This window comes from Laetiporus sulphureus (genome assembly GCF_001632365.1).
Source record: "Laetiporus sulphureus 93-53 unplaced genomic scaffold LAESUscaffold_3, whole genome shotgun sequence".
NCBI lineage: Eukaryota > Fungi > Basidiomycota > Agaricomycetes > Polyporales > Laetiporaceae > Laetiporus > Laetiporus sulphureus.
This window is the reverse complement of record NW_024468512.1, coordinates 1,151,548-1,170,995: the sequence shown is the minus strand read 5'-3', so window position 1 is coordinate 1,170,995 and position 19,448 is coordinate 1,151,548. Positions and strand designations below refer to the sequence as shown.

The following is a 19,448-nucleotide window of genomic DNA, read 5'->3' as shown; positions in this document are numbered from 1 at the left end:
GTTTCAGAACACGGGTACTTCGGACACAGGTCTGTCGGAGAGAAAAGTCTATTCACGGTACATAGAACATATCTCCAACAGATGCCGACCTGTAATTGCGATTTCATTGAGTATGTAGACAGATCGATACTTGCGAGCCGGTGTTGACTTCTAGAGTGAAGGGCGGAACTCGGCACGGCCACAGAGACAACATACCTTACTTGAACACGATGACCTTGATTTTTGCCCTGCCACAAGAGTGTCAAAAGAGTAGTCCATGCCGTGCAGAGCGGCGAGCGTATGCGTGTAGCACATGGATGCACCTACACGTGTGTCGAGCCCCAAGATGCGACGTCAGCGAATTCCTAGATCCGGCTAACACTATGCCGTGGTCCTGATGGTTGAACTGGACTGCCTTTTCAAAAATAGTGTTCACGAAACCTCACATAGTGGGGGCATTAACTGCGTGCTCCACGGAAAGACGAAGCTCCTGTACTTGGAGACACACAGATGAATTTGACTGATGCACACATATTAAGTGAGCTCCGAGAGAGTTCAACACATGTACAATGTGGATACTATGTATCATATCGTAACATGAAGTGCGATCGATTGATCGCGTACTATCACCGAGCGGAAACGTCTCCCGCGGGGCCATTTATGATCAATTGAAACCGCTCACAACAAAGGCCAACCGATTCCGCGTATTCTCCTCCGGCAGGTGTCGGGATCGTTGTTGTCGCAAGTTCCGACAGGCCTAAACCGGGACGATGCGTACCACAACCGGACGGCCTCTACGTTGGTGAGACCGTGATTCTTAGCTCATGACAGAATTCATCATCATCGAGGACGCTGACAGTATTTGAAAGTTCCATGATGCGACTATTGGTTCTTGAGCTTGATGCATCATTCCTTTGCATCCCTGATCAGGAGGATTTGAAGCCGGCCAGACCGTTGAACCTGTAGGCGCAGCTGTTCTGTCAATCACCTTTGAAATACCACTCCAAAGAGAATATGGACCTGCCCGTAACAGCGCGCTGGCCGCCAATCAGCAACTAACCTACAATCAATAAATTAGTTCACAGCCTGAGTGCGGCAGACTCTGAAAGAGTCTGCAAAGCACTCGCTAGTGACCGCAAACAAATTACAAAAAGGCTGCGCAAACTGAGGCTCTATCCGCGGGCCGCTGCTCTAGCTGATCAAACTCGCGACACTAAGAGCCGAAATTCGCGCTAAACCCGATTGCTGGTCGCGAGGGCGGCTGCTGCGAGGATCTTGAGACACATTACAATTTTACGGAAGATCACAACGTGCGCATGATCGCATGCACCCTTTAACACGATGTGGCGTCTTCCTCGGCCGCTACAATGCTCACGTCTTCTTCCTCCGAGTGCTGTCGGAGATGCCACATTGGTAACCGCAAACCACAGAACACAGATTGTCACATATCGCGAGGGGAGCGAAGAGCAAGATGGATCAGTCACAGAACAATAGACACCGGGGGATGCACAACACCGGAGGAGCATTTTTCAAGAAGGGTTGGTTCGATACGGTAATCCACATATATGTACAACTGAAGCACGAGCCTCAGTACAGCACACGATCGCAGCGCCTAGATACAGCGGAAGAGGGTACGACATCATTGCTCAGGAGGGGGAGACTCTGTGTTGAGGTGTTCATGCGGAGGCAACGTGTCGAAGCCACTCTGGCCAAGGTCAGCTGGAAGCGCAGCAGTCTCGTCGAGGACCTGTTCGGAAAGCAGTGCACGATTCTCCTCTACGTCCTCGGTGATCGGTACAGATATTGCGGCACCCTCGGCCGCAGGGCGCAAGAAGAGTGGCAGCTTGACGAGGTTATTGAAGAGGAACTGTGCAAGCATGAACACCCAACCGGAGACAGGATTACTGCGGAAGTGTCACTTACTGTTCCATAACTACAAGGAATGATAAGAGGGGTCATGATTGGCGCTCAATCAGAAGGATAAATACTTACACCAAGAGCCCGAACCCAAGCACCTGCAGCAACGAGATAGGCCACATGATTGTCTCCCATCCCAACCCGAGGCTTACGATCCAGATGCTAAGCGTCCTGCATGTGTCAGTCAAGCTTCTCACCGTGGCGCTTACGTGCCGAGTCACACTGAGCCCGAAGAAATTGAAGAGCGAGATAGATATCGCGATGATAACGCCACTCCACAACACCGATGGAGTGTCGATCATCTGGTACCAACCGCGCGGGAGGTCGAAGAACGGTGTGACATAGGCATAATGCGCGAGAAGGGGCATGGCGAGCACGATACTGAGTGCACCGAAAAAGCCTTCCCAGCCGACTGCGACGAGCGGCGCGACCGAGTAGCGGGCCATAATCTTCTCTGTTCGGTGCACGCGACAAGAGAAGCGGCGCGGCGGGGGGGACGGATGATTAGTCAGCAGCCCCGGACACATGGCACAAAGTAGTAGCGGCGCCGCACACACCTTCAATGACGAACTGCGTCGCAGTGCTATGTGGCGACACGGGGCCGGCAGCACCGAAAATGACGCTCGTAAGCGCCGGCACGATGAATCGAAGCGGAAGAAGAAACGCACAACACCTGCGCGAAGAGGATAAAGAATACACCTAGACCGCGAACTTGGTCAGCAAGCTTGCTTCTGCGGACCATAGAGTGGATCTCGAAAAGAAGGGATACGGACCGACTAGTACTTTCGTGATCTCCGGCTCCTCGATTGGCTGTGGCGACGGCAGATCCTCTAGCACTCGGAAGCCAGCCGAGGGCGTGGCCATATTGATGATGCTCGCATTTGGCTCCTTGACTGCATCCTTGATCATGGACCCACTGTAGCCAACGAGAGATACGCCTGCCATAACGGTAACAAGGGATATCCATCTTGGGAACAAGAGTTGAGCAGGTGTAACTTTATGACGAGCAGATGGGGAGGATTACACCCCCGGGTGGAGTTAGGAGGGATAGCTGCATGGGGAACAATGGTGGGAGAGCGCAAGAAGGAAATATGCTCAACTGGTAGAGCCAGAGCCTGCGGCGAAGAAAGATGACCGATAGCACGCCCACGAAAAGGACGAGGGCGCCACGGGTCATCTGATATATGGATACCGGCGTATAGAGGAGACCGATATTCATGAGCTGCGTGGCCCGGACGATCGCAGATCCAATCATGCGGTCGGGGATGTCGGGCAGGGTGAGTGATCCCAGAGAAGAAGCAATGTCTCGGTAAGTGCTGAAAGCGGAAATAGAGCTGTGGAAAACATACCGTCGTACCGGTGAGGTCGCAGGCGGCAGGGAACCAGAGGAGGAGAATTTTCCAACCATGGAGATGCTGTGCCGCGACGTGGGGCTTTGAGCCCGTTGCCGGCTCCTCCTCTATATCCGTCGGGAGCTGAACGGCGGGACGCGCGCGCTTGGAGGACAGCCACACGTATAGGACAGGGAGGAAGCCTTGGTGTGAGACCGATTAGGCAAAGACAGATGTGATTGAGCGTGTGAGGACATGAAACAATGTGGACGTGGAGTCGATCCAGCACTTACAGAGCATTTCTCCGACTAGTACGGATGGCGAACGTAAGGCGTGTGCACTGAATCGAACGGGCGTTTGGTGGACGTACGGAACATCTGCAGAGTCTGCCATACTGGCTGTTCGTACAGAACGTGCTTGGTCGGATTAGGATCGTCACAATTCTCGACACATTGCATATCCTGGAAGAGGTGAGCTGGGCATGGGAGAAGAGGAGGAAGCGCACATGCCTGCCACTTGCTCCAGAGCGAGTTGCTGGAGCCCTGCGCACGACAGGTCAGAGTGCTGCGACGACGCGGCGTACGATGCGTACCGTGATGAGCATGCCCCCGACGAGGATGGGTACATAGAAGGAGGACGGCATGGTGGTGGGGGGTCGAAGGGAATGGCAGCCGAAAGAGGAAATCGAGGGAAGCTGGGGATCGCATCAGTGACAGTCACGGCGCGTGACGGGGAGGAGGTCGACGAGAAGCAGAGCCATCGAAAAGAAGCAGCGCTAGCCCAATGGCTGCAATCACCCGCGACGAGAGCAATCACCCTCCTTAGCCGCCTCCCACTCTCTTTATTAAATGCCACCCGCCCCCTCCGCCTGATCTCCCTCCTCTCCCGCCCCCATGGTCCATCTCTCCGTCCTCCCCGCAAAGGGCAACCCCTCCTCCCGCTTCTTCCCCTTCCATGGCTACCTCGGACTCACCCCCGTCCGCGTCGAAGGCAGTGCGTTCTAGGGTACTCACTGCTCTCCCGCTGTTTCACACTTTACCCTCTCTCTCCTCCACAGTCGTCCGCACCAGGCTAGACGAGGACCGCAAACCCCTCCCCGCAAAGTCCATCTCCATCTCCGTCCGCTGCTACGAGTCACGCGTCAGTCGTTCGCGTGGCACCGTGCACTCCGCCGTCATCGCCGACTACACCGTGGTCCTCTGGACTAAACCCGAGTCTGCCCAGTGGGCAGATGTCGGTGACCTCGAACTCCCGTTCAAAGTCTCCCTCCCCAAACGCGCTTCCGGCTTCAGCACCGCGAATTTCCAGGTTTACCGAACCTTCTGGCGCGTCGAGGCTAGTAAGTCGCCTCCGCCTGTCCATCTGTCATTCACCACTGACGTTTCCATCCATCACACATCATTTTGCCTTCTGCCGCTTCGATGTCCGTTTACACACTTTAACCCAGCACTCGAGCACGTACCGATCACCGGCGTGGGTCATCGCCTTCTGCGTTACTACGACCTTGCACTCATTCGGTATGATGTTCCCTCATATCCTTCTCACCTACCCCCGGTCCCGCCAGCATCATCGCTCTACCTTCAGACGAGCAAGCCACGCGCGCCGGTTCTACGTTACAACATCTCCACACCCTCCCACCCTGTCGGCCCGGACGACATCATCTTCGCATCCTTGTCACTACAGCCGCTCGATCGTAACGTCTCGGTCCGCAGTGCGACCCTCGTCGTCGAGCGCCGTATCGACCTGCTGAACCCGTCTCCCTATTCTTCGACTTCCGCAGGGTCGCCACCTCCCACGCCTCTGTGCGGCTCATATCTCGCCTCGGACGAAATCCCGACGCCCAGCTCTAGCAGCTCCCAGCTGTCTTTCAAAACGCCATATGACTCTTCATCTAATCTTCTTTCTCCACAAGAGCTTGCCCTGTCAACAAGCTCAAGAACCGAGGGATCCACTACCGCCTCGTCTTCGCTATCCTTCCTCTCTTCCCCGCAATCATCTCTCCCGATGCCAATCAACATTCCGCCGCATCCTGCTCGGCATCCTTCTGCCGCCCGAACTCTCACCGCCACCGACACACCAGCGAAGACTGTCACGTCTACAGTGACCACCACTGAAGGTTCCGGCTTCACCTGTGAAGCCCACGGCGTGTGGTCAAAGACGCTCACGTTGCAGTTTCCAACATCGCGGCCGCAGAGCAAATGGGCGCTTGGCGAGACGATGCACAGTGAGCACGTGGCAATTCGGTTCTTTTTGCGCGCGACCGTGCGCGTCTCGGGACCCGCGGGATCAGATTCGATCGAGCTCGAACCGCGCGAGATCATGGTCGCGGCAACGAACGAGGCTGAGCGGCGTATGGCGCTCGCGAAGTATTCAGAGCAGCGGGAGAATATTGGCAGGAGCAAATCGAAGAGTCCTTGGCGGGCACGGCACGAGCCGGCGTCACTAGAGGAGGCGGACGTGAACGCGAGGTCGCATTCTGGGGAGATCTCTTCCCGCGTGGTAACGGAGAAGGAGGATGCCCATCGACATCAGCATGAGAAGTACGGGCCGTCATCGACATCGACTTCAGGCGCGAAGGGCAAAGAACACAAGTCGACACGGCGGCCGCATACATCTGCTGGGCCGAGGGACAAGTCCAACATTTCCTTCCTTACGCTCACGCGAAACGCACCGCTAGTGACGCCGGTGGATGTGTCCATTCCTGTGGAACAGCACATACATATGCTTCCGAGCTCGCGTGGGCATGTGCGGCACGGGTCTGGACCCGGGTCGAGCGAGAGCACGATGGACCGGGAGAAGAGAGCGCGCGATCGGGAAAGGGAGAAGGTGAAGGAAGACAAGAGGCTAAAGACTCAGGGTGGAGAGAGGGAACATGTTCGCGCATGGGAGGAAGAGCTCACCCGTATCGAGGTACAGTCGAGGCGAAGCAGTTCGCATCTCTTCGGGTTATGGGGCCTTGGGAGGCGGAAGCAGCTCTCACAACGCTCGTAAACAGCTCGAGGATCTTTGCCTTCTGCTACGCACAGCGATATCGCGGGAACCTCACTGGACTGGTGGCACTGGCATTCAGCTCAGCTCAGCTCGGCGGGCCTCATTATCATCGTTTCCGTCCATATCTCGGTTGCCTGGTTTCGATCAATGCTGGTCGCGCGCACATACAAGTCGGTTCGTGCCGCCGGAAAGGCTATAAACATGCGCTTCGGAACCTAGACCAACGCGGAACTCTGATATCATACATTCATTCCGTATTCGATCTTTTTGCATTTGTTGTAACTGTTGCAACACTGCATCATCTCGCTGGCGCCCGCGCTGCTCATTTCCGTATTCTGCATAGATACCGAGTGGCCACGAGTTGCCTCGCTTCGCCCTTCCATTCCGGTTTTCATATATCCTTACTCGGGCCGCAGCACGTTTTGATCTTTGACGTTCCACGCTGTATCCTTGCTGTTTGTTGTGTTTTTCGCATCTGCTCCACTGTCTGTGCTTCGTCACGTACTGCCTCACATCCTCGCATTGTCTGTCGTCTCCTCACGCATACATGTATCCAAACACAATCGCATCGTCTCCTCAACAAGAGCTTACAAGGGCTTAATAGTCTTCCATCACAATAGCAGCATCACAGTCACCTGCACGGTTCCATCATATTCATACTATTTATGCGGTTCGCCTTCCTCGCGCCCTGCTTCACGTACTTCTGTCGTCATATCCGCTGCTTCCATGCTTTGATAATATAGTGCACCTGCAGGCCCCCGCCTCATGATGCTTGATGGTCACCAGGCGATTTCGCCATTCTTGCAGCGGCGGCGTAATCATTTGAGCGCGATTCGCTGCAAGACGTCGCGGACGGCAGAAATATTCGCGCCCCAGAGCGACTAGCGCGCGCCCGCCTTCCATGTCTCGCGAAGCTTTCCTGGCCTTTCCATACCCGGCTTCTGCCCGCTCGCTTCTGTGGCAGATTAATACACCCAGGCGAACTGTGGAGCCCAAGGTTTGGCTTAAACGCCGAATTACGAGCCCTCGCGGTGCAAGGCGCGTTCAATATCCGAGCCCCCTTCTCGTGATCGATGTCGCTGACCGTCTACCCGATGGCCTCATTGTTAGACTGGCTCACTTGACCAGAACTCACCTCATCGGCGGGTTCGTGCCGGGAAAGCAGCGGAAGCGTGGCGCGATCATGTCAAACGAAAGCAGTACGATTCCATCTGCGATTCAGATTCGAATAGTTGTAAGTATCATGATGCAGATGAAGTTGGAATTCTAGGCTCAGGCTATACCGAAATCGAGCACCGGGGCGTGCATACTCATTCCCCATCTATGTGCAGCAAAGGTAATCCCTTCAGCAGCTGTGGCCGAAGGGTTCAATGTCTTCCCCCCTCTGGCGGAACGGTCGGGTTGAGGCCCCTGGCCTCAGACCTTTCACATAATCCTCCAAGTATTCCTGGGGTGTGTTCTCCTAGTGGCATAATTGCCTTGTGTCGATGCATATTCCGTCTACTTAGTCAGCAAATATTGTTCGCACGCGAGAAACGAGCGCTAGATCCCAACTTCACTCCGGTGCAGACACTCGAAGCACACACTTACACAATGCTGTCCAATCTACTCGGTTTCTTCTCATCTGATCGTGCCCGCCATGACTCCTTCATCCTATTTATCGGATCGCCCAGAGTGGAGTGTGTTCATCTCATCCCGGAGGAGCCCGGAGTCGTGGAGATTTTTGGCGCATATACGGACCGCACAGATCGTCCCCCAGCCCTCCCACGCACGGTCACATCCATCCAATCTCGCGAGCCACTGGGCGAGCTCGAGGTCAGGGTCACTGAGGGCGAGTCCCTATTCGACGCTCTTGAACGACTGCGTGATCACGTCAAGAAAGCCTATGCCGCGTTCTCAACCATTATTGAGGACGACGAGGCGACAGGGGTTGATGCGGACGAGATGAGGTTGCATCAATGCAAGAATGCACTGATACAAGGATTCCATTCCATGGTTGAGGAAGGACATAACAAGAGTACCACAGGCGCTCTTCCAGCGAAATACGTGGTCGAACTGGCACGTATTTCGAGGTCGAGACCTGGACGTATCTGGGACGAATCGATGATGACAAGTTTTCCGCATTGAGTACCTTTTTTGTTTACTGATTAGTGAGTACATAGACGACCACATGTGTACGCACGTCATCGCGGATATACACTCACTGCTTTATGTTCTTGTTATGCTACTATGCATGGTTTTCACTAGTTTCAATGCGATCAAATAATTGTTGCTGGTCATGGCCAGTTACCTTGGGTTCCGTGAGGTTCAATGGTAACAGCTGGACATCGATCCGGGAATGCTAAGTCATTGCATCTCACGCCCAAGAGACAGAAATAGCGGTCTGGATGAGCATGGCGCAGAGATGTGCATGTAATATGGAAATGTTGAGCTCTTTCCCCGAGCCGGGTTAGAGCAATTCCGGAAGTACAACACGAAGGAATCGGGATGTTCTGGAATACGACTTCTCGTCGGAACTTTGCTCCATGAGGCTCTGGCACGACTCTGCTACCGGGTGAGTAAATCGTTGACTGAGCGGAAACTCCAGGAAGACAGTCGATGCTTCTACTACCCACTGCCCCTTTGCCGGAACAGTGTTCAATGTCGTTTTGAGTTGTCGGCCACATGCTCCAAGTTCAAACCAGACAGTCAGCTCAGCTTCTGTCACACGGTCCTACTCCTACCACGGTGATCTCATTTGAAATCATGTGCACTTCTCAAGCCCGATGCCACGTAAGTTCGGGCCTCACGCCCACACCTTTCTTGAGGTCAGCCAATTGTGTGCTTGCTTGCACAACGTAAGCAAGGCTGGATGCTGCACGTTCCGGCCGAGATAGCATCTGTCTATCAGTGACACCCGAGTCGAATCTACATCCCACTGTGCGAAGTTGAGCCCCCGTGATTCCACTACAGGTCGCCGATATGCTGGATCGACTAGTTCTCGAGCATCTCGTGCGTAAACTCTCCGCATTGCTGGCATGCAACTTACGCATCTAGTGTTCTGCATCTGCATATGGTACCCTGAGGCTTGTTGGTGCAGGCGCCTGTTAACGCTCGGTACCGAGAGGACGTACTTCTGTTTCTGTCAAGGCTTCGAAGCTGGTAGACTTCTGCGCTCGAAACGTATATGTTTCCTCACGCTGCCACCCAGATACGGCAAGCCGTATATCTTCTGCGAAACAGTGGCCAGCGTTTTCCGGCCCGACGGCTTCTTTAGATCATCAGCGCCGTTGTAAGCTCATACTTAATACGTATTCACCACATCTTGCTGTTGTTCTCAAATTGGTGCGGCTTGTTTACCTCCCTCACCCTCCCCCTTCTTCCTGCTTCTCTCGCCACGAGTATGAGCGAGCGACTTGACCCGGAAGGGCAGGGAAAGGGCATGTTGGGCAGCGAGACCCGCAGAAAAAGGGGCTGTCGTGAATTTGTTTTCAGATCTCACAATCCTGTTGGAATGACTCTATTACGCCGCCCGACATATCATGGATACCCATAAACTAGAGACTCGGAACATCACCGAGGTGACCGATATAACCGCCGATAGAGCGCGACACTAGTAGCCTTACGCCCAGATGATGGATTTGTCAGTTGCTCGTCCTGGATGTAAGTGTTTAGTATTTGAGTTGCAGACCTCGTTGATGTGATTGTGAGCCGTGCTACTAGGCTAGTAGCTTCTCCATTGTAGCATTCCGTTTTTTCTCATTCTGTGTGATTGTCCTCTTCCGTTCTATCCGTGCCGTGCGGCTATCGCTGCAGATAGAGGCTCAGATGACTTACATGTCTTTCCCACTTACAGCATCGAGCCGAAGTCAAGAGTCTCTGTCGTGGGATCATCGTACTGCTAGTGCGCGGAAGAACTCGGCCATCGGTGAGTGCGTGAGCCTCAGTCGTAATGACACTATACAAGTGTTATCAGTGCCGAACAGCCAAATGATAGAGAAGGTCCCGCGGGGCTCCGAAGGTATGGATTGGTAACGGTTTCAGTGTACGGCATCAGCGAGTGGGAGACAATTCCGCTCAAATGACATCTTTTACCCTCGGCGCTGTGGAGTAGTATGGATAGTCTCGAACGCGACCTTTTCTTCTCTGTTGTTAGGACTCACTTACCTAGTGTCTATCTCCCTCGGGAGACTCAAGGTACCCCGCTCTCTCCGCACAATAGCCGCAAAATCAACAAGACGTAAGTGAGTAAAGTATTTCGGTTCTACCGAAGGAGGCCAAGCCGGGTGATTCAGGAAGTAGTGGCCTGTGTGACGTCTGCAGCGCTTGTTTTGAACGAATTTCTTCCTTGCACGCACTGGCGGCATTCATTAGGGTTACTAGATATCACGGATTCTATTCTTCACTCTATAGTACATGTCAACAACAGGAGCCAACAAGCGGACCAAATGCAGCGGCAAGGTTTGGGAATTTCACCGATACTATGTGCGCATTAGCGTCACAGAGGTGCAGGTAACATGCGCTCGATCTCGTCTTCCGACTGATCGTCGCTATCTGGCTCTCCCTCCATCGCCTCACGGGCTGAAGTCTCCAGCTCCTCTAGATCCCAGCCGACCGAGATCTTCTGCATCTTGAACCCGATGACGGCTTGCGATAGTTCCCTCAACACGTCATCACTAGAGCCGCCAAGAGATCAGCCATAATTTTTGGGGCACCAAGTGAAGTTCCGGCATCACCTGGCATATGCAAGCATCCATACACAGAAATCCTCCACCCATACTTTGCTATACACATAATACACCTCGTGATGGTCGAGAATGTGCTTCATCTCGAGAAGGCAGCGGGTGACCACGCGTTTCCCTCTTGCAAGGATCGCGGCGACGTCTGCACGGCATTTCTCGGCTAACGCGAACGACCGGTATAGCGGGAACGCGAGTGAGCGGCGGTATGAGGCCGTGAACGTTGCCGTCAATGCTGCTACGTCAAACTTTAACGGATCTGACAGCGGCGACTCGTCCATGTAAGGTGGTGGATCCAACGCGGAGAAAGCTGGGGTCAAAACGCTGATGGTCCAAGCACTTTCTGGCGTCGGATCGTGCTGCGTCGTTCGTGTCTCGTACACATATGAGAATAGCAAAGTCAACAAGGTGAGATAGAGATGGCGCGTTTGCATGGGAGTGGCGAGATCTGCAAGATATATTAGCACAAGTTAAATTGCGCATCGTAGACACGAACATTCTTTGCGGGGCAGGCAAAGCATGGTCATGTTTTCTTTTTCAGTGAAAAGAAAGTCATCAGAAGGAGTAGCCTCAGGATGTGGCCATGTAATGAGTTCTTGTATATAGTCGTCTTCCATGAAGTCGGCTCTGCGAAAACGTCGTCTCTCCGTAAAGCGTAATCGGCTTTCCACGTACATGTAATGTTCTTCGTCCCATTTGTCTTCCTCGTGTTGCAAACGACATTTCCGTCGTTCGTCTAGTAGATATGACTCTGCATCAGGACCAAGTTCGTTCACTTCGTTCTCGGTGTGGGCGACATGTCGCAAAAATCCCGTATGCATATTCAGGAACCCATAGTGACGTTCAGTTGTTGTGTGCAAGGACGGGAGAGGATCTTGAACTTCCTGAATTAGCTGCCAGTCATTTTGTGCCGCTAGGGAATAACTTAGGTGGTCATGAAACGAGAGCTACGGCGGATTAGCTCACCCTCCAGAATCTGACGCTGCTCCAAGGTCAGAGCTCGTGTTCTATCGGCCAGTTCTTCATCTTCATCTTGGTTTGTATCTTCTGAATGAAGAACCTCGATCAACGGCTGTGCGGACGACGCCTCTGGAGGACGGGGAGCGAGAAGTTTTGCTAGCAAATCCAGGTCTTTGAATTCTTGTCCCTTGACCTCCTTCGGCAAGGTCACGGTAAGATAGCCAGTGCTGGGATCATATGTTGCGGCAGACTCGTCTTCGCCCAGCAATGCATGCGAGAATGTCAGTCGCAGGAAATATGGGTTGACATGAATGCTGAACAAAGTCTCATCAATGTGGATCTCGACATCGGATGCCTACTTCCGAGATGAGCCACATCAGTACCATTACTGAGCCTCTGACAGTGATAGGCTGGACATACTCGAACGGAAGGGCAGTAGATTGAGACGATCACGGAACTTTCGGTCTGACTGCAAGAGAAACGCGGAGTGATCATGGTGGCCACAAGAAGAGTTGAGCGCTGCGATGATCAGTGCCACAGAATGCTCGACTGAGACGTCGTCGACCGGAGATTTCTGGACACAGTGGAACAACGGGTCGACACAACAGAACGTGAACTGGAATGCTGTACAATCTACATGTCTCAGTATCAGTTTCACCGGTTGATGGGTGACCCTAAACTTCAGATAAATATGTTCTGGCTTATTCCGCTGCTGCCAACACAGCGACACTCTCTGCAAGGTCAAAGACATGGACCCTCAAGTCAGTTGTCTTCCCTGAGTTTATGTGTTCTTTCTCACAAGGTCACCGCTGCGCAGAAACTTCCGGCGTATCCCCCGTTGGCTACCGTTGAGCAAATCATCCTCAACGAGAAACGGGGAAACTGCGTCCCCGTCTATGTCGAACTTCCTGGCGATCTTCTCACACCATGCGTGGCCTACTTGCGGATAGCGAAGGACTCGAAGTATAGTTTCTTGCTGGAGTCGGTTGTTGCAGGAGAGAATCTCGCGCGGTATAGCTTCATTGGAGCCGGTGAGTGGCAAGACGATCTATGCTCATGAAATTGTTCAGTATCCTCTCTCAGATCCTTTCAAGATCATAAAGACAGGTCCCAATGAAGAGATTACGGGAGATCCTATGGCAGCGTTGCAGAAAGAACTCGCGCTATACAATTACGTGAAGCTACCTGAAGTACCGACATTCACTGGCGGTGCCATCGGATACGTTGCATACGACTGCATCCAACACTTTGAGCCCAAGACCAAGCGTCCGTTGAGCGATCCATTGGGAATACCCGAAGCGGTGTTCATGCTGGTCGACACACTCCTCATCTACGACCATCTGTTCCAGACAGTGAAGGTTGTTTCACACCTCTTCTGCCCGGGGAACACAGGAGCTGTCAACCTGTCCTTCATCTATCAGACTGCAGTCGCGAAGGCTCGTAGGCTAGCCAAGATGGTCCTTGTCCCTGTGACCCCGGAAGTGCCTCAAGGTCCCATTGTTCTCGGAGCAGAAGCTATCTCGAACGTGGGCAAGGCCGGTTATGAAGGGTTCGTCGCGGCGTTAAAGCAGCATATCGTCGCCGGGGACATAATTCAAGCCGTGCCGTCCCAGCGGCTCGCCCGGCCAACGACCTTGCATCCCTTCAACGCATATCGACAGCTGCGACGGGTGAATCCCAGCCCTTACATGTTCTATGTCGACTGCGGCGACTTTCAGATAGTAGGTGCAAGCCCCGAAACGCTTTGCAAAGTCGAGAAGAACAAGGTATTCAACCATGCCATTGCGGGGACAATTCGCAGGGGAAAAACGGTCGAAGGTCGGTTACTGTCCGTCTTATTCCAATGCTGACAGCTCATATAGACATCGTCAGAGGACGAGAAGCTTGGTGCGGAGCTGTTGGCGTCCGAGAAAGATAGGGCCGAGCATATCATGCTGGTGGATCTGGCGAGGAACGATGTCAATCGGGTCTGCCAACCCAAGACGGTCAAAGTTGACCACTTGATGCGACTGGAGAACTTCAGCCATGTCACGCATTTGACCTCGCAAGTCTCTGGACAATTGCGCGAGGGCAAGACAAGGTCGGGCTTTTACACCTGATTGTTTCACGTTCATCAAGCTCTGATTGGCCATTTTTTCAGGTTTGACGCATTTAGATCCATCTTCCCGGCGGGAACTGTCTCCGGAGCTCCCAAAATTAAAGCAGTTGAGCTTGTCTATGAGCTAGAGCAACAACGACGTGGTGTTTACGCTGGCGCAGTTGGACGATTTGACTTCGCGGATGACGAAATGGATACGTGCATTGCCATTCGAACGATGGTGTTTAAGGATGGCGTGGCATATTTGCAAGCCGGAGGAGGCATTGTCTTCGATAGCGTGGAGGAAGATGAGTACGTCGAGACCATCAACAAGCTTAAAGGGAACGTTCGAGCGCTCGAACAAGCTGAGAGTCAGTCGTTTCCCGTTACCCGTTGAACCTGACTAATTCGCACACATAGAGTACTGGTACGATATACAGAGCACAGGCTCATTGGCTGTTACTGAGTCGTGATACTATGTATGCTGCCGCTGTACATTTTTCTGGCCAGCAACCCTTTTCTGGTGCTTTTCCGTGTGCACAGATTTTCGCTTGAGGTCCTCTTCGTAAAGCGCTACACCCTCCCTCCCTGCTATACTCAATACACCTGCAATAAGCTCCGCCGTGCGAGTGCTCTCGTCGTTTGCCGGTATCGGGTACATTACGACACGCGGGTCGACATTTGTATCGATGATAGCGATCGTGGGGACGTGTTCAATTGCGCATTCTCGGATGGCATGCATATTGGGAACAGGATTGAGCAGAATGACGAGATCCGGTACGACTTGTTCAGATTTGACAACTTGTGGGCCATACATCACGGCCTTGTTCGTCAGCGTGCCTGGTAGCCACTTCTCCCCGACGTTATACGCCCTTCGTCCCATTCTCTCTGCAGCTTTGCGAACAACAGGCCGCAAGTCTGGGCGTGTGCCGACGAACACGATAGTGCCCCCCTTCGAAGCCACTCCGCGAACAACATGCGCTGCACGGCGTAAGAGGGGAAGTGTGTGGTCGAGATCGACAATGGTGATACCTGCCCGAACGCCATATGCGTACGGCAGAAAATTCGGGTTCATCAGGGATTGAGCATGTCCGAGATGAGCACCAGATGCGAGCAATGTAGAGAGCGTGACATCGGAGGGAGCCGTTGGTCTGTGAAGGCTATGATGCGGTTGGAAGGAGTTGTCCCTTGTTTGCGTTGACCCATATGGAGTGAAATGGTCAACTAAAGGCATCGTCAATGGCAGAACGTCTGGGAAGACAGGCCCATGCACGCACTCAGAGACTTGAATCCTGCGCGCTCGAGCTGGAACTTTGTCCAGTCGTCTTCGGTTTCCAAAGGCTTTCCTTCGAAGGAATCGGCAAACAGGGACCTTTGTGTTCTCAGGAGAGTGATTGGGCGTGGCGCATGTCTTGAATATCGCGCCGCTGCAGGAAACAACGAGCGGACCTGCAAGAGAGACATGGTACGGCGTGCGTGGGCGCGTTTCGCGGCGAATTGCGATGCGCGCTACAGCTTACCTCAGCCGCATCGATTTTTTCTGCTGCACGCCCGCTTGTCATCTTCTGTACCGCGTCCATCTCCTTCCCTGTCTTTTTCCGTTCATTCTCTCTTAACAAAAATGGAGGACGTGTTCGACGGCGCTGTAGGTATCGACCTGGGAACCACCTACTCGTGCGTGTTGCGCTTTTGGGCCGCGTATCGCGTCTGACAATCCCACAGTTGTGTGGGTGTCTGGCAAAATGACCGTGTCGAGATCATTGCCAATGATCGTAAGTATAAAATGCGTTTGTGAGATTGTAACGCTTATGTTTGATGTAGAGGGCAACCGGACGACACCCTCTTACGTCGCTTTCTCTACTGAGGAGCGTCTCATTGGTGACGCCGCTAAAAATCAGGCCGCCATGAATCCTCGCAACACCGTTTTCGATGCAAAGCGTCTGATTGGCAGGAGATTCGAGTATGTGTTGCACGTTCATGCGCAGTTGCCGTAGTGTTGCAAACTGATAGGATGTTTTCAGTGACGAGGACGTCAAGAAGGTTAGTGCGATTCCGATGATCGCTACCACCAGTGTATTGACATGTCATATTGCAGGACATGACCCACTGGCCCTTCGAGGTCATCGAAAAAGACGGATCGCCCTTGATCAAAGTTGAGTACCTCGGAGAGGAGAAGACCTTCAGTCCCCAGGAGATCTCCTCCATGGTTCTCACCAAGATGAAGGAGATCTCTGAGGCTAAGCTTGGCAAGAACGTGAAGAAGGCAGTCATCACGTATGTTGCTCATTTCTAGTACCCTCGAGAATCCCATCTGATGCATCGGCATCTGATAGTGTGCCTGCTTACTTCAATGACTCTCAACGTTTAGCGACCAAGGATGCCGGTGTCATTGCTGGCCTTGAGGTGCTCCGTATCATCAATGAGCCTACTGCTGCTGCCATTGCATATGGTCTCGATCGCCAGAGCAGCGCCGAGAAGAACGTTCTCATCTTCGACCTCGGTGGAGGTACCTTCGATGTCTCCCTTCTGAACATCACTGGCGGAGTGTTCGCCGTCAAGGCCACAGCCGGCGACACTCACCTCGGTGGCGAGGACTTCGACAACAACTTGTTGGAGCACTTCAAGAAGGAATTCCAGAAGAAAACCGGGCTCGATATCTCTGAGGATGCCCGTGCTCTCAGGCGTTTACGGAGTGCATGCGAGCGTGCTAAGAGAACGCTATCGAGCGTAACACAGACCACGGTCGAAGTCGATTCGCTCTACCAGGTAAGTCGAGAAGTAGCTTTCTCTCATTGCGGATACTGACCTACATGACAGGGCGAGGACTTTTCCGCGAACATCACTCGTGCTCGATTTGAGGAGATCAACGCTAGACAGTTCAAGTCGACTCTCGAACCTGTTGAGCGGGTGCTCAAAGATGCCAAAATGCCCCGTGAGAAGGTCGACGATATTGTTCTCGTTGGAGGTTCTACGCGTATCCCCAAGGTTCAGTCTTTGGTCTCGGACTTCTTCGGTGGCCGTCAGTTGAACAAGTCCATCAACCCTGACGAGGCTGTCGCGTATGGTGCTGCTGTCCAGGCCGCTGTGCTCACGGGTCAGACCTCGGATAAGACAGCCGACCTCCTCCTTCTCGACGTCGCCCCTCTTTCCTTGGGTGTTGCCATGCAGGGTGATATTTTCGGTGTTGTCGTTCCCCGTAATACTCCCATTCCTACCAACAAGTCGCGTACCTTTACCACGGTCGAGGACAACCAGACCACTGTCACGTTCCCTGTGTGCGTCCTTATCCTGTGACAAACTGAAATGCTTTCTGATTTCCGTCGGTAGCTACGAGGGTGAGCGGACGCAGTGCCGCGACAACCGTCTGCTGGGCGAGTTCGAGCTCACCGGCATTCCCCCCATGCCCCGTGGCCAGGCAGAGCTTGTCACCACCTTCGAGGTTGATGCCAACGGTCTTTTGAAGGTCACCGCGCAGGACCGTGCATCCGGTCGCAAGGCTCAGATCAGTAAGCGTTCACTCATGTATCATCATGGATGTTTTGACGACCTCCGTGTAGGCATCACGAACTCTGTTGGTCGCCTCTCATCTGCTGAGATTGATCAGATGATCAAGGATGCCGAACAATTCAAGCAGGCGGACAAGGACTTCTCTGCTCGACATGAGGCGAAGTCCGATTTGGAGAGCTACGTCCACCAGGTTGAGAATACCATCACGTCGCCGGAGATCGGCATGAAGCTCAAGCGTGGAGCGAAAGCTCAGGTCGAGGCTGAGCTCGCGCGTGCGCTGGAGAAGTTGGAAATTGAGGACTCGTCCGCTGATGAGCTCAGAAAGGCGCAGTTGGGCATCAAGCGTGCGCTCCAAAAAGCCACCGCTGGTATCCGGTGAAGCTAGGGTGTCTTGAAGGTTTTTTTTTCACGATGTTGATAGCATAGCTGTTTTTTTTGTTCTCGTTTGCTTGTGCTGTCTACAGTGCGAACCTGCTCTCGTTAGGCTCCTTCCCTTTGCAACGTGTCAATGTCACATTGTCATAAGGCGCAATGTATAACTACAGTCGGATGCTGTACGAATCTCATTTATGTCGAGAGAGCTTTATACACTCGCAGGCCGACCTCTAAAACCCACAGCTCCTCGTCCGCACCATCGCACAGCGCTTTGTCGGCTTCGGCGAAAACCAGAGCGCAACGGGATTTTTGCCTGGCTGACAGAGTGGGATGCTCAATAACGAGATCATGCAGCTAGTGATTAGTTAGTCAATGCTGTCTCGTCAGTGGAATAACGTACTTGGGATAGAATCTGGGAAGCCGAATAGCCCTGTCTGATGATCTCTTTGACTTTATTCCTCACGCCATCATAACTCTTTGCTCTTGAATCTGCGCCGTCATCGACGTCCGTTGCGTCGACAGAAATTATCTCAACTCCAAGGATCTTTGCAAAGTCATGTATGACAGGATTGGGTATCACGCCAGCGATCTCTTGGATGTCATTTGAAGTAATGTCTGTGGGGGGATCCGTAGACATCGAGAGGCGGGATGCAGATTGGAGATATGTGATAGACCGACGGAGGTCTCCGTTAGAGGTGTTAATGAGTGCAGTGATCACTTCGTCTGCGACTGAGACATTTTCTGCTGCGGCTATTTGAGCCAGACGGGTGGAAGTGGAAGCGGGATCCAGTGGCTTGAAACGAAATTTTGAACATCGAGAAGCAAGCGGTTCGATGATTCTGAGATCCAATCAGCTCGTTCGTGTTTCAAAACATATGAACGCTCACCGAGTAACATAGTTGCAGACGAGGCAAAAGCGTGTGATCCTCGCATAGTTCTCCATGATTCTTCTCAGAGCTGCCTGGGCGTCCTGCGTCATCGAGTCCGCCTCATCCAAGATAATGATCTTGTAGGGAGGACATGGATATGTCTTTCCGTCCGATGCAATTACTTGAGCACGAGGTGTCTGACGTGCGAAGTTTTTGATCTTTTCGCGAACGATCGAGATGCCACGCTCGTCGGAAGCATTCAATTCGAGCACTCGAGAGCGAAAGTTGTCCGGGCTGATATCGACATGTCAACAATTTCTCCTCCGTCAAAGGTCATGGGAAGCGTTCAAACCCGTATAGCTGACGTGCTAGGGCAAGGATCGTCGATGTCTTGCCGGTTCCAGGTGGGCCATAGAACAGCATGTGCGGGAGCTAAGGGAGTGAGCGAAAGATATGCAGTTTCGAATGGCACTATTTCTTACATCGGAAGATGTCAGGGTCTTCCTAAGGACTGCTACAGTATGCTCTTGAGCGGAGACGTCGTCGATTGTTTGCGGTCGGCTTAGGCCACAGTCAGCGAGAGTTGGTGATGCGTCCGATGTACTGACTATTTCTCCACCCATGGCTGATGCTTTGGATCTATCGCAGGCCTCCTGGATGCTTTGGGTGCATGTGGCTGAAAGAAAGACATGCTGGTAAGTGGTAAAGAGGTTTAGACGCGCAA

The 19,448-nt window shown here is 53.0% G+C and overlaps 8 protein-coding genes across 8 annotated transcripts; 4 read left to right on the top strand and 4 right to left on the bottom strand.

The window, feature by feature from the left end:
• Positions 1-1,383: 1,383 nt before the first annotated feature.
• On the bottom strand, positions 1,384-3,888 carry LAESUDRAFT_720793 (uncharacterized protein). Its single transcript, XM_040907889.1, has 12 exons — positions 3,820-3,888; positions 3,737-3,769; positions 3,598-3,688; positions 3,521-3,535; positions 3,246-3,430; positions 2,997-3,118; positions 2,670-2,863; positions 2,565-2,595; positions 2,454-2,479; positions 1,972-2,350; positions 1,903-1,912; positions 1,384-1,846 (listed from the first exon to the last, which is right to left on the bottom strand). The coding sequence occupies exons 1-12, from the start codon at positions 3,868-3,870 to the stop codon at positions 1,619-1,621; spliced, it is 1,365 nt and encodes a 454-aa protein (XP_040769282.1). The 5' UTR covers positions 3,871-3,888; the 3' UTR covers positions 1,384-1,618.
• A 139-nt stretch (positions 3,889-4,027) lies between these two features.
• Positions 4,028-6,338, top strand: LAESUDRAFT_275759 (uncharacterized protein). Its single transcript, XM_040901810.1, has 3 exons — positions 4,028-4,220; positions 4,285-4,566; positions 4,675-6,338. The coding sequence occupies exons 1-3, from the start codon at positions 4,121-4,123 to the stop codon at positions 6,216-6,218; spliced, it is 1,926 nt and encodes a 641-aa protein (XP_040769281.1). The 5' UTR covers positions 4,028-4,120; the 3' UTR covers positions 6,219-6,338.
• Positions 6,339-7,811: 1,473 nt separating this feature from the next.
• Positions 7,812-8,345, top strand: LAESUDRAFT_755176 (uncharacterized protein; the record flags this gene model as incomplete). Its single annotated transcript, XM_040911997.1, has 1 exon — positions 7,812-8,345. The coding sequence occupies one exon, from the start codon at positions 7,812-7,814 to the stop codon at positions 8,343-8,345; it is 534 nt and encodes a 177-aa protein (XP_040769280.1).
• Positions 8,346-10,813: 2,468 nt separating this feature from the next.
• LAESUDRAFT_720787 (SHQ1-domain-containing protein) lies at positions 10,814-12,466 on the bottom strand. The gene is made up of 5 exons (XM_040907888.1): positions 12,317-12,466; positions 11,903-12,251; positions 11,612-11,849; positions 11,433-11,563; positions 10,814-11,384 (listed from the first exon to the last, which is right to left on the bottom strand). The coding sequence occupies exons 1-5, from the start codon at positions 12,389-12,391 to the stop codon at positions 10,930-10,932; spliced, it is 1,248 nt and encodes a 415-aa protein (XP_040769279.1). The 5' UTR covers positions 12,392-12,466; the 3' UTR covers positions 10,814-10,929.
• Positions 12,467-12,645: 179 nt separating this feature from the next.
• Positions 12,646-14,370, top strand: LAESUDRAFT_734356 (anthranilate synthase component; the record flags this gene model as incomplete). Its single annotated transcript, XM_040910503.1, has 5 exons — positions 12,646-12,657; positions 12,714-12,927; positions 12,980-13,714; positions 13,769-13,976; positions 14,037-14,370. The coding sequence occupies 5 exons, from the start codon at positions 12,646-12,648 to the stop codon at positions 14,368-14,370; spliced, it is 1,503 nt and encodes a 500-aa protein (XP_040769278.1).
• Positions 14,371-14,448: 78 nt separating this feature from the next.
• LAESUDRAFT_642910 (ribosomal protein S2) lies at positions 14,449-15,437 on the bottom strand (the record flags this gene model as incomplete). The annotated part of the gene is made up of 2 exons (XM_040903754.1): positions 14,449-15,197; positions 15,251-15,437. 2 exons carry the CDS (start codon positions 15,435-15,437, stop codon positions 14,449-14,451), a joined length of 936 nt encoding a protein of 311 aa, XP_040769277.1.
• An 85-nt stretch (positions 15,438-15,522) lies between these two features.
• On the top strand, positions 15,523-17,887 carry LAESUDRAFT_692500 (heat shock protein). Its single transcript, XM_040906129.1, has 9 exons — positions 15,523-15,647; positions 15,696-15,745; positions 15,795-15,933; positions 15,995-16,013; positions 16,069-16,247; positions 16,307-16,739; positions 16,791-17,248; positions 17,301-17,479; positions 17,531-17,887. The coding sequence occupies exons 1-9, from the start codon at positions 15,595-15,597 to the stop codon at positions 17,857-17,859; spliced, it is 1,839 nt and encodes a 612-aa protein (XP_040769276.1). The 5' UTR covers positions 15,523-15,594; the 3' UTR covers positions 17,860-17,887.
• LAESUDRAFT_720784 (P-loop containing nucleoside triphosphate hydrolase protein) lies at positions 17,754-19,426 on the bottom strand. The gene is made up of 6 exons (XM_040907887.1): positions 19,333-19,426; positions 19,207-19,285; positions 19,077-19,156; positions 18,743-19,018; positions 18,256-18,694; positions 17,754-18,209 (listed from the first exon to the last, which is right to left on the bottom strand). Exons 1-6 carry the CDS (start codon positions 19,413-19,415, stop codon positions 18,048-18,050), a joined length of 1,119 nt encoding a protein of 372 aa, XP_040769275.1. The 5' UTR covers positions 19,416-19,426; the 3' UTR covers positions 17,754-18,047.
• Between the last annotated feature and the right edge of the window lie 22 nt (positions 19,427-19,448).